Raw genomic sequence first — 15507 nt, forward strand, 5'->3', positions numbered from 1 at the left:
AAATCTCGTCCACTGACACGTTTAAAAGGGCTTTTTAAACAACTTTATCATCATTAAACCTTAAAAATTTAAACTAATAAATAATAACAATAAAATAAAAAATAGTATTATTACTGATAGTTACTCTATTACTTCAAGACTTCAAGCCCGGGTGCATTACACAGTATTCACCAAATTAAAATAAAATAAAACAAGTGCAACTTGGTGATGACATCTTTACCAACTGAACCATCATTTAGGAAACTGCATTAATATGGACCTTGCTTCAAGCTAAGCTATACTGGGAAGAAAAAAAAAAAACTATATGTCGAGAACAAAGTCAACATTTCCACTTTATTCTCACCGTTTATGTTGAGATTAAAGTCAACATTTCCACTTTTTTTCTCATAGTTTACTTCATAATTAAAGTAGAGAATCAGTAAACTAAACTTCTTCCTAAAATCAATGTTTAATCAATTACTTAATTACCGTCATAAATTAATGCAGCACATTACATGCTTTATGTTCGTCCCACCCAGTGGTTACATCTGCTTCTTAAACTGACTTCCTCCGCACTAAGAGAAGACAGCAATCACCATACAGAATCCATTCACTTCATGATATTCCTGCTTTCTGAAAATTTAGAATGCTAAGATAAATACTTGATACCATTTTTCATGATGAAAGTGAATGTATTCTGTGCAGCGATCACTGCCGGTGCCTCCTCTTAGTGCAAGAAGAAGCCGTTTAAGAATCACTTAACACAAAGCATTTAATGTGCTATATAACTTAGAGGGTTTGAGAAAATGTAGTAAATTAAATATTCATTTTCTGATGAAGTTTAGTTTACAATGGTCTACTTTAATGAACAAATTACAGAATAAAATCAACATGTCGTCACACTATTACACATCGCAGGTACATTACACTGTATTGAAAACAAATAAAACAAGTACAACTTGGTTGCAGTATTATCCAGTAGTATAAAACTTTATTTACACATCTGACCTAAAGTTATCTCCAGGAAGGACGTGGCTCCTTTTGTTTGGCAAAAGTTCTTCTGTTCATCATGTTTAACTTTACTTTTAGTTCAGTTTCAGAATGCTCTCTGTCCATTTTCACCGCACGGCATACCTATACTACCGCCCACTATTTGGTGGTGTAGCAGTGAAAAAGAGCCCTAGTGCAACAAATCTGTGTTTAGCGGTGTAGCAGTGAAAAAGGTCCCCACTTGAACAGTTTCCCGCTGCGCCACATTCCAAAGCGTTGTTTAGGCAATTTAAACCAGTGTTGCGGTATAAGAAAAATCCATATCAGTAAAAAAATAAAAACAGTTTTTGGTATTAACGTATACCAGCACTACAATAAAGTAACATCATTTAGGGCCAAAATGTTTTGAATGTTTTATCAGACAGCCTAGGGTCACATAACTCCTAACTCACTAACAGTTGTGGTTGGTGGGCTACCAGAGGGTCCTAAAGTGGAGGAGGACACATTGACTGTAACTGCCTTGACCACATTGTGAGCTCGTGGACTTAAAAAGACCCCCCGCCCATCTGTGATAAGTCACTGAGTCACTGATGTTTGACATTTAAAAAAAACAAATTCTCACTTATAAGATCTGTTCAAAACCTTTATAAAATATGGCAAGATCTAATTAATAAAATTTTAAAATAAGCAACCATAGCAGGAGAAAAGGAAATTCTGCCTATTTACTTATTAATTTTTTATTTATTTTTCTAAATTATCAGGAATTTTGACTCTGCTCTCGGCTCTTCTCTCTTTTTCTGGGTTGCAGTTTGAATCCTGTTTGGTAGTTGTTTCTTTAGATTTCTGTTTTAACTTTCTCATTTTTTTAAATTATTTTTATTTTGACTTTGAAATTTATTTGTTGAATGCATGCTGAGTCTCTACTGAATAACATAGGAAGGTAACACCTGGGATTCTGTCAACAGTGAAAACCATGAAGGACACCACAACACATCTTCTCTAACTCTCCTTCTTGTGTCCCTACTCATATCACCAGTGAAGCTCTGCTGCTCTTCAAGTTCTCATTTATTTCCCCTCTTTGATTGAAGTGTTGTCTTCCTATTCCACTCACCTTCATCTCCTCCATCGACCTCCTCGTCTCCTTCAGTGTCTTCTCTCTCTCCTCAAGTCCCCTCTTGATGTCACTCAGTGTCGCCCCCAGCTGTTTCTGTTTGGACACACAAGAGGACACAATGATCAGATCAGAATTCCGCTTCACTTTGTGATTTCTTCTTTCTTTCTGTCTCCTGATATTTTCACAACACATTTGTTTTACATTTCATGACACAACTCAGATTTGATTCAAAAACAGAAATGACAATAAAGATTAAAAGAAAGGTTTAATTTAATTGATGTAAGATTGATTTTGGGGCGAAAGTGCATCAAATCAAAAGACATTTTGAAAAACTAGTGTTGAGTTAGTTTTTGGCGTTTGAAAACCCACATTGACAAACGGGGAAAATGTAAAATTCCCCAAACCCCAAAAAATAATAAAAAAACTGGGTGAAAAAGTAAAAAAACGGTTTAAAAAGAAAAAGGGATTTTAAAACGTATGTCAGTATTGGGGATCTAAAATTTTGATATCCTGGGGTCAGACATGTGGGGGCCGTTGTCTGCTTTTGTCATTTTCTGGGTCGTAAAATACGAAAATACAAAACAATTCGGGAATTAAAGGAAAAAAGGCAAATAAAAGTAATTCTAAAACTCAAAATTATATTTTTTTGTTTTTCTTCCCTCAGGTGTTTTTTTTTTAGGTTTGGATTATTATTTTTAATAAAACTAGTGACTCCATCCCTTTTAAAATTTCCCATTTTCCATCCCCCGCAGAGTTTGGTTTTGCGGCCTTAAAAATTTTTAAAAAAGCCTAGCCAGCAGCTCCCCCCTTTTTGTCTCACTGTCTTGTTTTTGTTCCCCCCCCAGACATCCTCTTTTCCCCGGGTTTCCCCCGGGCTCCTGAGGGGGGCCCCCTATAAACCCAGGAAGATTTTTATTCTTCAAATTTTGAGAGACAAACCCGCCCCTCCACTAAGTGGTTTGATTCAAGAAAAAACTTGTGTTTTTTTGGGGAAGTGTCTAAAAAACGTTTGTCTCGCCTCTTTGTATCTGGGGCTATTCTGTGACCCAAGGGTGACCGTATAAGTGGTTTTTCACTTTCCCCAAACCACAAATTTTTTAATTTTCAAAATTAAAGGGGCCTCTTCATTGGGAAGAAACACTATTTTCCCTGATGGCAACACTAATTAGACAATCTCCCAGGTCTCTGACCTAAATTTTTTCAACCCAAACAATAATTTCAATCTCTTTTCACTGTTCTTTTATTTCACTGAGTAAAATTTTCCCCGTTTGTCTGGGAATGGGGATCTTTACTTTCTTTTTGTGGGCTTTAAAAGGAAAGTCTCCATCCCCGGAACCTTGCTATTGTCTCTCTTTTCTTAAAAATCTCTTCAGAAAGACCCCGTCTTGTCTCTTATAATAGAGATGTTTTATTATGTTTATGTTTTTTGGGTTTTCCCCGGACCCTTTAAGACCAACCACCCCTGTTGGGGGGGCCCAGCCCCAAAAGATGGGCAGGTGGGTGAGCCTGTGGTGTCCTGATGATGGACTATCGCAGGCAGACTCAGGACTGTTGAAAAACCTGGGCAGCAAAAGGAACAGGCCTGTCTGCTTTACTTTTTTTTTCCTGGCACCCCCACCCCCGGGAAAAGAACACAATTTCTCTTTTCTTTTTTTTATACAAAAATCACCCAAGGAGTGTCTCAGTTGGCTTTAAAGGCCATTTTTTTGAGCCCCCTACCCCAGATTCACTGAGAAGAGGGAAAAACTAGAAGATGGGGGTGAATACACACACAAATAGGGGCTGATGTTCCAAACCCCCCAGTCCCCCTAAACTGCATGTCTTTCAATTGTAGGAGGAAACCCACATTAACACAATGAGAACATCAAACTAAACGGGGAAAAAGTCCAGTAAAAAAATAAAAAGTGTTTATAATAAAAGGAAACCAACTAAAGGACTTCATTCAAGTGTAAACAGACAGACGACATCAACAGAAAACCCCAAAACTGAAGTCTGTGTTTACCTTAGTTAGTTCTTTCCTTTTGCACTTATGGGAAAGGCACATAACGGGATTTTCTTCTCACATTTTTTATAAAAAAATTTCCCAGTAAACATCACACTTTTCAAAACCCAAATTTTTTAAATTTTTTCTCGTTTTTCAGTTCTGCTTCATTTTCTTGGTTACTTTTTAAATTTTTCTAGAGTCAGCACTGTGATGGCAGTTTGGTTTTCCTCACAGGTTGTCTACACTCCTTACAGCTCCTCTGTGTGTGTGAGACGCTGCTCTGAACTGATTCAAGTCCACTTTAGTTTTCTTGCTGAATTTCTGAAGAGACCCTCACAACAGCTAAGCCTTCTCCTTCACACAGTTATGGTGATGTCAACTCCCAGAATTCACCCCTGGCTTTATCTTAACTACCAGGTCACAGTCAGAAGTTCTCAGACTCGAGCAGGTGAACTCCTGACTTGTTTTATGGTCACTCAGGTGGAGGTGACGCTTTTTCCAGATTGTTGTGTCCATGGAGAGCTTCCTCTGTCACACATTTAAGAATATTCAGTTTGCTTTGTCTTTCTTCTAACAGATTCTTTTCTCTCTCTTGTCCTTTTCTCCTGTGACTGTGAGTTGTTCTGCAGTTTAAAGTCTTTGAGGTTTCACACTTACTGGTTATCTTTTAGTGGCAAACAAAATGTACAACTGCTGGTTGATGTCCTCCTTCAGTAATTCTACAGATTTTATAGGTGGTCTCTCTTACTTGAGCACCTTGCTTTCCTTTATCCAGTCAGAACTGAATGAGACCCCCACATTCAACTCCATTACAGGGGTCTTCAGCTCTCTGACCGTCTGGCATTACGTTACCCTTTGGAGCAGAAGAGATCATTTAGCCTTTGTGATGGCCACAATAAGGGTCTTACTACAGGACAGAAGATAATCCAGGGCAGAGATCAGAGTTCTAGTGCTTACAAAGGGTTATAAAGGACGAAGTGGACTTGCTGCTGTAGGTGTCTTGGATGAACAGAAATCCAACCTTTTTACTGCTAATTCCTGCTAAGTGTTGACAATCAAGTTGAGTTTTGGCTCTTTCTTCTTGGTCACAAAGTGATAAGAGTGACATACTGAGACATCACTGGGTGTCATTTGCTGTGTTTGATCAGACTGATCAGATGACAAAAATTGTCAATGAGAGTCCTGGTAAAGTGAACTGACATCTGAGCTGAAGATACTGAGTCAATAAAAGCGGGGCAGGCGGTGGCAGCTTAAGTAAAAGACTTCTGACCAAGCAGTGCCAGTCTGTCCTACAATTACAGTACATGTCTGCTTTTGTAGAAGGAAAATTTTTTATTAGCATAAGAGAATAGCAAATTAGCATATAAAGTCATAAAAAGTAATTAAAAGCTTCTAATACATTAGATTAAGCATAAATTAGAATATTAAAGCAAATACAATAGGTCTAGCAAATAGTTAACTAAAAAAATCAGTTATATTGCATTATTTTATAGGCTTACAGCAAATTTTCCAAAAAGAAGAAAAGAACAGCTAAATTGATACAGCGAAACAAATTTTGGATAGGATAAGAGTTTGAGGACACCTGTGATTCAAGGCTCAGAAGAGGCCTCTGGATTCAGCTGAGTTGCTGAATCAGCAGAAGGCAAACAAAAGGCTTTTTACTGTAAGCAGGGTCACGCTGACCTAATGCATGAAGAAAATCTTAGTAAATGCAGGCATTAGCAAAAATATTATAAGAATATATTAGCAATTAACTTTAGTGTAGAAATTAAGACAAATCAAGCATGCCAAGCAATGATCAAATGAAAGCACATACTACACTTCTTTTTAATTAAAGCTTAAGGTCACTATAGTAAAAAGTTTGGAAAGCCAGAGAGGAAAAATCCATATATGGATTTGAAGCCTTTAAAGTTAGAAAAAATGGGAACAGAATAGAAAGATAACACATTCCACAAGGAGGCCAGTCTTATAGAAATAGTAAGGAGATAATAATGGTTCCCATTGAAACTCAAGATTTGGTCGGACGGGAGTAAAAGGGAGTCAGCGGAGGTAAGCAAACAAGCTCATTAGAGCAAGGTTAGAAAAGATAGGAAATTACATCAAAAAAGCCCAAAGATGGAAAAAAGGAAACTCTCAGAATAAGCCAAACAGACACCAAGAGGAACAATGGACAGTAAAACCAGGTGCAGAATGAATTAATTGAATGAGCCAAAATGATAAGAAATTATTATAAAAACTCAATGGCTGTAATGATGATCGCTTAGCTCAATTTAGCCATATTAGGTTGAGTCCGATGTGTTGATTTATTGCAATAAGCTTTAAAACTCTGTCTGTCTATTTCAAGTCCTAATAGCCTTTATTTTTAGGTAAAAAGCCTTCTGATGATGAATTTTTCTAAGCGACACTTTCAGGGACATCTGAAGAACTGATTTATGTAAATCAATCAAAATGAAGTGATAGCCAAACAACAGAAAACATAAAGAGATCAAAAATTAGATGTCGATATTAGTGATCTGATTCATATTAAACTGAAAAATTTCAGGCCACTTCATATACTTCATTGTTGTTTAAGATGTTGGTTTCTAAACGTGTGTTCACCTGTGAGCCGAGCTCTTTTAATATTCCAGCGACTCGGCCACATTTGTGTCACTTCCTGAGACCTGACAGAGCCGATGTGACACTAGTCCTTTATTTAAAGAAACACCAAATGGTGGACTGAAGTTAAGTGTCTTTATCTGAACTTACTGTACATTGAGGTTGTGTAGTAGTGATGGGGGATTTGAAATTTGGCTTAGATGGTCAGACTTGCACTTCTAGTAAGTTCTTTACACTCCTGCTGGACTTGTTAGGGTTTTACCAAATATGAAAGCTCAGAGTCTTTGTCATAATCATAATATGTGGTGGGATTATCACTCAGGGGTTTGACATTCAAAATGTTCTTATTGCTCCACTAAATAACATGATGTCTAATCACTAATGAAGAGCCTGATGAGTTATATCATTAAAAAACAGAAAATCTACACAGGAATAGTATATTGACATTTCTGAGCTGAACTTATTGTAAGAATCGTAGACTTAACTCTGGAGTACAATACAGATTGACATGTGACAATAATGTTTCTGTTAAACAGCCCTGAGATCAGCCAAATGCAAACTCTGATTCTTTAAAATGGACAAACACCACAAAGGCAGACGAGCAGCTAAGCACACTCAAGCGTGTAAGTGTCAGCAGTACAGAGTGTGTCTATTGACGTGTCAGACCTTCTATTGAATTACGTTTAGGATGACATTGTGTGCTCACTTACTACGCTTACATCAGCCAACGGTAACATCATCTTGTTAAGAACACCTCAGGAGGGTCTGAATGTCAGACATTTCTACGTGTAGCCCACATGACGCCTCGCACACCTGCCAGTGGACATTTCTAGACAGCAGGTTATAGTTGGCCTCCCACTGCCTTAGAAACTCAAAGAGAACTGATGAGAGCAGAAAGAAACTCAGCTGGCTGTGAGGAGAGAACTCAGGTGTTTGTGGGCCATCTTTGGGATCTCATCCTGAGCTGTTTCATGACTTGCACCAGTCTCACCAGGATGGACTCCAGCAGCCAATGCTCTGAACTTGAAACATCAGGTTTATAAGGTCCAGTAAAACCTTGATTATCAGTCAGGGGTCAGGACCGAGGCTGTGATGGATAAGAGAAAAGACGGATAACAGAGCAGCTACTTTAAAAATGACATACAGTAGATTAGTTTAGCGAATGGTCATAAAAAACTATACTAACAAAATAATTTGATTTATATAGTATTGTAATGACCAGCATAATAAGCAAATACAACTCAGAGGTCCTGGGGCCTCATGTATAAACAGTGCGTATGCAGAGAAATTTTGCGTAAGAACGTTTCCACGTTCAAATCGCGATGTATAAAACCTACACTTGGCGTAAAGCCACGCACTTTTCCACGGTACCTCATACCTTGTCGTCGCATGTTCTGCTTCGCTTTTGCGAGACTGGCAGCACCCAGCGTCAAAGCAGTGCTACTGTTCCTGTGTGGTTTTTCTTTCTTTCTTAGATGCACATTCCTGACACGGCTTTATAAATACACTGAATCTAACGCACATTGTTTATTAGTTTAATGCATCTGATTGTATTTAACCTGTAACAACATAAGTGGTCCAGGGAATAGCCATAGTATTCCAAATACCATAACTGCTTTAGTGTTGTTACTCTCACTGCACCTTCTTTTCTTCTTTCAGCTGCTCCCGTTAGGGTTTCACAGTGGATCATCTTTTTCCATATCACTCTCACTGCACCACTCAGAGTATTTATATCACTGTATCGGAGTGTGAATCACAGCAGCAACAGCTGATCGGAAAGAGAATTATCGGTATACAGCTTCAAGCACCGCTGCCTCAGCCACTGCAAAACACTTCAAAGTCTTTCCTGTACGGACCTGCATTTCAGAAACAGTTTCATCCCAAGAACTCTAAACACACTCAATCAGTCCATCAAGTGCTCCTTGTAGAACTGTTTGTACTTATAAGTACAATCACTTCTCTGTAATCTTGCACTTCAGTTATAATATAGCACAACCTGAGCCACTTTATAAAGCAGCGTATTACATATGCTGACGATATAATTTTTAAGATGAAATGCAGCAAAATATGTTGATTATATTATACAGATAAAACTAACTTCATTTAAATAATCTGTATTGTTAATAATTAAACATGTGAGGACACGGTAACGCAGCGCTAGCTAGTTCACAGATTGATCCTGATTGATTACTGTATACTGGAACGATAGATGGATAGAATAATTAAACATTACTACTGAAGATATTTCAATGTTCCTTAAAAGTTTTGAAGAATCTTCGTACTAAGCTTACAGATGGCTTAACGTTCATTACAGAGCTGATTGTGTGGCGATTGGGTATTTGGAGGAAGAAAAGTAAGGACAGGAATTGGGTGTTAGTATGTTTGAAAGAGACAGTACGCCACTGTGTTCCCATGTTTAATAACGTGCTTTAAATCCTATCATCATGAAAAAGATATCACGTATTCATCTCAGTATTTTAATTATTCAGAGAGCTGTAATATCAAAAATGTAATGTATGCTGTGTCCTGTCAGAGGAAGAGAAAGCCCGTTTAAGAAGCACGTAGTGATTCACACACATAGAGCACAAAGAAGATCAAATTCAAAACAAAGCATTTATTTAACGTGCTACTTTAGTTACTGATTGGATTTGAGAAACTAGTAAATTAAATGATTTTAAGATGAAGTTTATGATGTTCTACTTTAATGACAAAATAAACTATGTGATTAAAGTGGAAATTTTGAGATTAAAGTTGACATTTCTGCTTTTCTCCCCACTGTGTGTCTATTTTTTTCTCTGTACCTAATAAGCTTTCATACGACACTCAGTCGGTGGGCTATGAATCGCCTTTTCACGGTGACTTGGATATCTGACAACTTCTTTTTTATTTCGGGCACAATGCGACTTTGTGGACATGAGCTTTTGAGTTTCTCCGACACTCTGTCACTTGATCAACTTCCTTTTGTTGATCATTCCACTGTTTAAACCAACAAATAGTAAGTTTTTCCTTTGTGTCCGCTTGGTATTCGCTGAAATTCTTATATTTTCCCCCGTGCTTTTCCCATTGTCTTTTCACAAAGGCTGAGCTTAAGGCTATTTATATTGATTTGAATATTCAAAGAGGTGTAATTCTGGGAGGAGAGTTAGGGGGGACAGAAAGCGCCTGTATGTGGAAGTTGGAGATGCGCACAGATTCCTGTATCTAGATTTTTCTGTGCGTAAGTACATTTCGGCTTTTTGTGCTTATGTCATGTTAGAGTGTGAATTCTACGCACAGCGTTATGCCTGAGGTACCTGGAGTTTTCTATATTTTACATGGAGTCTTCGTCCCCTAACAAGCGGTTTCCTGTCTTACACTCCGTTATTTGGCTTACAGAACTCACCTCCTAAACAATCAAAGAAAGCTTTCCCTACCGATCAGTTGATCTCCTGCCACTCTTGTTGTGTATTTCTGATCCCACAAACACTCCTGCTTATTGTCTCCTGACTCCCTGCTCCACACCTTCCCTTCTCTCCTCACTTCTCCTGTCCGCCCCTCACAGAACAGAAGCCCCTCAGCCAGTCCCATCACTTACAGCTTTACGCCCTTTCTGCACCCATACAGAGCATCACAAGCTGCCTGAACGCCACAATATATTAACACAACCTGAAATAACAGAATATATAAAGAAAATTACAATGCAGAAGACCATTAACATTAATACAGAATAACATTACCGTCACTGGTTTCCATTTTCAACACATTTTTCAATTATTTCAGCATCCCGCTTTATATCGTTCACTGTTGGCCTTCCTACTCCGTCATTGAAGCAATACTTGAAGAGCTGTTGCTGTTTAAGTAAGCGCTTAATAAGTTCAAACAGCACACACATATGTTGATAGGCCATAACAATGTATAGTAGTTTAGTTTAATTATAACAAAATAGAAAAGCTACAAACCACTATTAAAGCTGAAGGTACGTAACGGACACTTTGATTTCTTTTGTTCCAATGTGCAGAACTCGCAGTAGTAATCGGGAGGCAGCTGGCGTGCAAAGGTTGGGTTTTTGTTATTTAGTCCTGACAGGTAATCAAGTGACAGATAATCAAGTTTTACTGCAGATGAATAGATTTCTCTGTCACATTAAATGTACAAATTCCCTTAACTCAAATTATTCAAACAGTTTCCATTAAACACTAAGCATCACTCACCTGCTTTTCTTCACTTTCCGTCTCCAGCTCGACCATTTCATGATTTTTATGTCCAGTCACCACACACATCAAGCAGATACAGGAATCATCAGTTTTACAGAATATCTCCAGACTTTTCTGATGTTTCTCACAGAGTTTCTCTTTCAGATTTCTATCAGGATCAACCAGCTTGTGTCCCTTCCAGGCCGCTACTTCATAGTGAGGCTGCAGGTGATTCTGACAGTAGGAGGCCGGGCAGGTGAGACAGGACTTCACTGCTCTGAACTTCTTACCAGTACAGAAATCACACTCCACGTCTCCAGGGCCAGCATAATTCTGAGGAGGAGGAGGAGGACTGAGTGTCATCTTCTTTAATTTCTTGATGACTTCATTCAGCAGATTATTTCTTCGCAGAGCAGCCCTCGTGGTGAAGTTCTCTCTGCATTGAGGACAGCTGGTCTCTTGGCTTTTTTCCCAGCAGTCCATGAGGCAATTCAGACAGAAATTATGTCCACAGGGGATCGTGACAGGGTCAGTCAGGGTGTCCAGACACACCGAGCAGGTGAACTCGTCCTGTAATCCACACAGCTGGGCTTTGGCCATTGTCAGTCAGAGAAGAGAACCAGTCTGACAAACAAGGAAGTGACTTGTGAGGAAACGAAAGTGAAAGTTTGTCTGAGCTCAGTGAGGAGGAGGAGGAGATTTAAAGAGAAAGTTGAGAACTCACTGAGATGACATCTGAGGAGACACTGAGGGTGAACAGTTAATGTGAGACAGGAGCTCAGAGTGAAGACCACCGAGTGACAGAAGAGATGACCTGTCACAGGGGTCTGATAAAGTGTCATTCACGTCAGTATTTCTTATTCTTTTATTACACACTGAAGTCCACATCAGACTCCATATGAGTCATCTTTATTAAACAAATTATCCATCCCATAATAAGTTCTCGTCTCCTGCTTATCAATAGTAAATTTTTGTGTTTTTCTTTGTCCATGCCTGGAATTTATCAGATTATTCAGTAAAGACCCCAACTGAAGCCCACTCAGTTTAACAAACAGAATAATATGATACATTAAAAAACACAGGGATAGTAGAAATATGAAAACATCTTAAAAACTGAAACAGGCAGACAGACAGACAGACAGACAGACAGACAGACAGACAGACAGACAGGTAACACACAGCAGGCGCTTGTTGCTTCCGGCTCCTTCACATTTTTTTAGATTTTCTTGGTTACTCAAGTCGTTTTATCTCAGGATTTGTGAGACTGTGCACCCTACAAATCAACACAAACAGATCCTAGTCATACAAATGGGTATAAGTGATGCCCTGATACCAGTCCCTCTGTAATAGCCCACCTCAGACTCATTCCACTTAAGTACATAAGAGTGACCCCTCAGCCTGTCACTTCTCAGTGCCCCACACTTGCACTCACTGTCACCAGCACTAACAAATGTGCAGATGTCTCTGAGACACATAAGGCTCATATAACATTTAGTGTTATGCCAGTTACCATCCAGCAGACACACCACATGCACTTCAGATCAGGTCATCTACCTCAACCTAAGCATATTCAGGCATGGCCAGTACTTGGATTGGAGACCTTCTAGGAAAAGCTTGGCTGTCTGCTGGAAGAGGTGTTGGTGAGGCCATTAGGGGGCTTACCCAGTGGTCTGAATGTGGATCCCAATGCCCCAGTGCAGTGACGAGCACACTGTGCTGTATAAATGGTGCTGTCCTTCAGATGAGGCGTAAAACTGAAGTTCTGAGTCTCTGTGGTTATTAAAGATCCCTGTGTGTCCTCCATAAAGATGTCTTTGCTAAATTGCCATACAAGGCCTTGTCATTGTGCCCCCCTAATTGTTCCCTGTCTCTCATCAGGAAACTGTTTCTCTCACCACTTCACCTTCTAATAGCTCATGTGTGGTGAGCCTACTGGCAGAGAAATGGCTGCCGTCACATCATCAGGTGGATGCTGCACATTAGTGGTGGTTGAAATGGCTCCCCACTTACTGTGTAGAAGAGCTTTGAGTAATGAAAAAAGCGCAATAAAAATATAAAGAATTATTATTATTATTCAAGTGCAACCTCTCAGAGTTGATAACACCCTCGGCAAGAAAGCAGTCATTTCCAACATCCGTTGCTCTAATATTTACTTTAGTCACTCAAGAAATAAAGTCAAAGTATAGAAATGTCAAAGGAATGTGGCATTTAATAATCTGGGATGAAATATAAGTGATCAGCGTGGACCTCAGTGTTATCATTGGCAGTGCACCTCCTATTGGAATGTAATTCATGTATTAATAAACAGATGGGACATTACAAACATTTGTAGTAATCTAATGTATAGAATGTTGGAATGACAAATACAATGTGTATGTCTCTGTTATATACAATTTACTATGGGATTTGTAAAAGCCATGTTAATGTTTGAGATGTGCCATATGTTGGAATGACAAATTTAAATATGATGTCTTTGTTACACACCATTTGGTGTTTGATTCTTTAAAGCAGTTTTAGTATTTGTGATGTACCATTTGCTGGAGTGACAAATGCCATTGACATATGAACCGAATTAACACGCAGATACAAAGACACAGAGACACTTTTCCTTTTCTTAAGGTGGATAATGTTGAGAATTTAGATTAGGGATCAATATGCTTTATTATTAGTTTTAGTGCTATTAGCTATAAAAAGTGTAGCCCTGAGGTATCTTTAAAGGGCGCCATTTATGTTAGCAGAAGGGCCCTGGCCTGCCAGCCTTTTTCACAGGCAGATCTTGTTTTGTGACGCCGGTGCTGAGCCGCCACTGACAGAAGACAAACAAACTGCAGGCAGGGCCTTTGCCAGTGTGAATACTGGGCAGGCTCTAGGCTGGCACATCAAACATATAAAGCGCTTAATGGCATTTAGATTTATTAGGGCTCAGTAATACTTTGGGCATTAACATTAAAATAAAACGCATTCTGATATCTACCTAGTCTGAGCTACTGTATATAGGGGTTAAGATACAGTGACCAGACATCCCGGTTTACACGGGACAGTCCCAATTTTTGGATCACCCGTCCTGGCGTCCTTTGGCATTTTCCGACAAAATGCGTACTTTTACCTAGAGGCCTAGACCTCATTCAGCCTTCCTGATTCCAAATCATTCTTTCTACCCATCATGACGTCAGACGGTTAGTTGACCTTCTTCTTAGTCTCACGCCTGCTGGTGGCCATTGTTTGCAGTATGGAAATGCACGGAAGGCGAGAAGGTGGCAGCATGGTCAGATGGTATCGGCCGTGCCTTGTGATGCGACACGTTTTGGCTATGCCACACTCTGAGCCAGGAATTATCTTACTATTCCTGCTCTGAGCCTGATTCAGTCTTTCACTCGTCAATACGGCGTTCGAGGTGAGCCGTTTTCACTGAAGTTAAAGCTTAAACTTGCCAATTTATTTTGTACGACAAAATTGAAAGTGTTGACAAAGTGTATTTTTTTTAACTTTAATTTTAGCTCTTTATTCTTTAAGTAAGTACTGCTGTACACACTTTACTGTATAGTCTCAAGTCTGCAGACTGTACTCTCTGTAAATTTCATAAGTAGTTGTGAAGGGATAAATATTTTTGATTGGGTGCTTTTGAGATCACAACTCTCATGGGAAGATGTTCAAAAGTGCATTGGTTTTGTGAATGACATATTTCCTGACAAGATAAATGACAATGAACTGTTTGATGAGATATCCAATATCCAAAGATATGTCACTGCAGAAAAAGTTAATGAGAATTACCAATAGAGAAATGATGGATGGAAATCTTTCAGCACTTGTCAGCCATTATGTTCCATGTGATAATGTGAAACTCATGGCAGAATTTGCATTATGTCTTCCAAGGACAAATGCTCCCACTGAAAGAGCCTTTTCTCTGATTAACAACATGTGGACACCAGAATAATCGCAACTTAAAGTCGACACATTGAAACATATACTGGTTGTGAAATGCAATTTCAGTGATTCATGTGACAAGTTTTATGACATGTTATTACAAAATCCTGATGTCCTGAGAGCTATCCACTCATCTCAGAAATATTAGTGTTTCATGATTGTGAAAGTTACTCATTGAAAAGCTGTTTTTCCTTTATAAACATTGAAAAAGTGTCATGTTCAATTTCAGAAAGTATTAATAAATTATTCACAAAACATTTCTGGCACTTCTCTACTTTCACTTCGATTCTGATTAACAACGTAAGGCTTTGAGTACGTCCATAACATACAGTATATAATATGTAATGAGTTTGTTATTTGCTCGTCAGGAAAGTGTGTCTTTCAGTCAATTTTCACTAACTGTTTTTGGCAAGATCTAGCCTGTAATTTCACCAAAAATAGCATACAATGGTATAGAACCCTACTTTGAAAATGGGTATATGTTTGTGGTTTAATAATATGATTGTTTCAAATGGAAGAAACTCGTACAGAATAAGATGCAGGAAACACGAAAATAGGCATTTCCATTATTAAAGTCTATCTGGCTTCTGGGGATACTACCCCCCCCCCACCTGGGGCCTCATGTATAACGCCTTACATGTAGAACTCGCACTATAACATGGCGTAAAGCACAAAGCTGAAATGTGCATACGCATAGAAAAATCCAGATGCAGGAATCTGTGCGTACTCCAACTTCCACGTTCTTCCGC

At 38.8% G+C, this 15507-nt stretch overlaps 1 protein-coding gene across 1 annotated transcript; it reads right to left on the minus strand.

Annotated features, from left to right (window-relative positions):
- Positions 1-2137: 2137 nt before the first annotated feature.
- LOC120522763 (E3 ubiquitin/ISG15 ligase TRIM25-like) lies at positions 2138-11434 on the minus strand (the record flags this gene model as incomplete). Its single annotated transcript, XM_039743494.1, has 2 exons — positions 10853-11434; positions 2138-2176 (listed from the first exon to the last, which is right to left on the minus strand). Coding segments are annotated over exons 1-2 (621 nt in total), but the record flags the coding sequence as incomplete, so codon positions are not given.
- Positions 11435-15507: the final 4073 nt, after the last annotated feature.

Source organism: Polypterus senegalus, unplaced genomic scaffold (genome assembly GCF_016835505.1).
Source record: "Polypterus senegalus isolate Bchr_013 unplaced genomic scaffold, ASM1683550v1 scaffold_4648, whole genome shotgun sequence".
In the NCBI taxonomy this organism is placed as follows: domain Eukaryota; kingdom Metazoa; phylum Chordata; class Cladistia; order Polypteriformes; family Polypteridae; genus Polypterus; species Polypterus senegalus.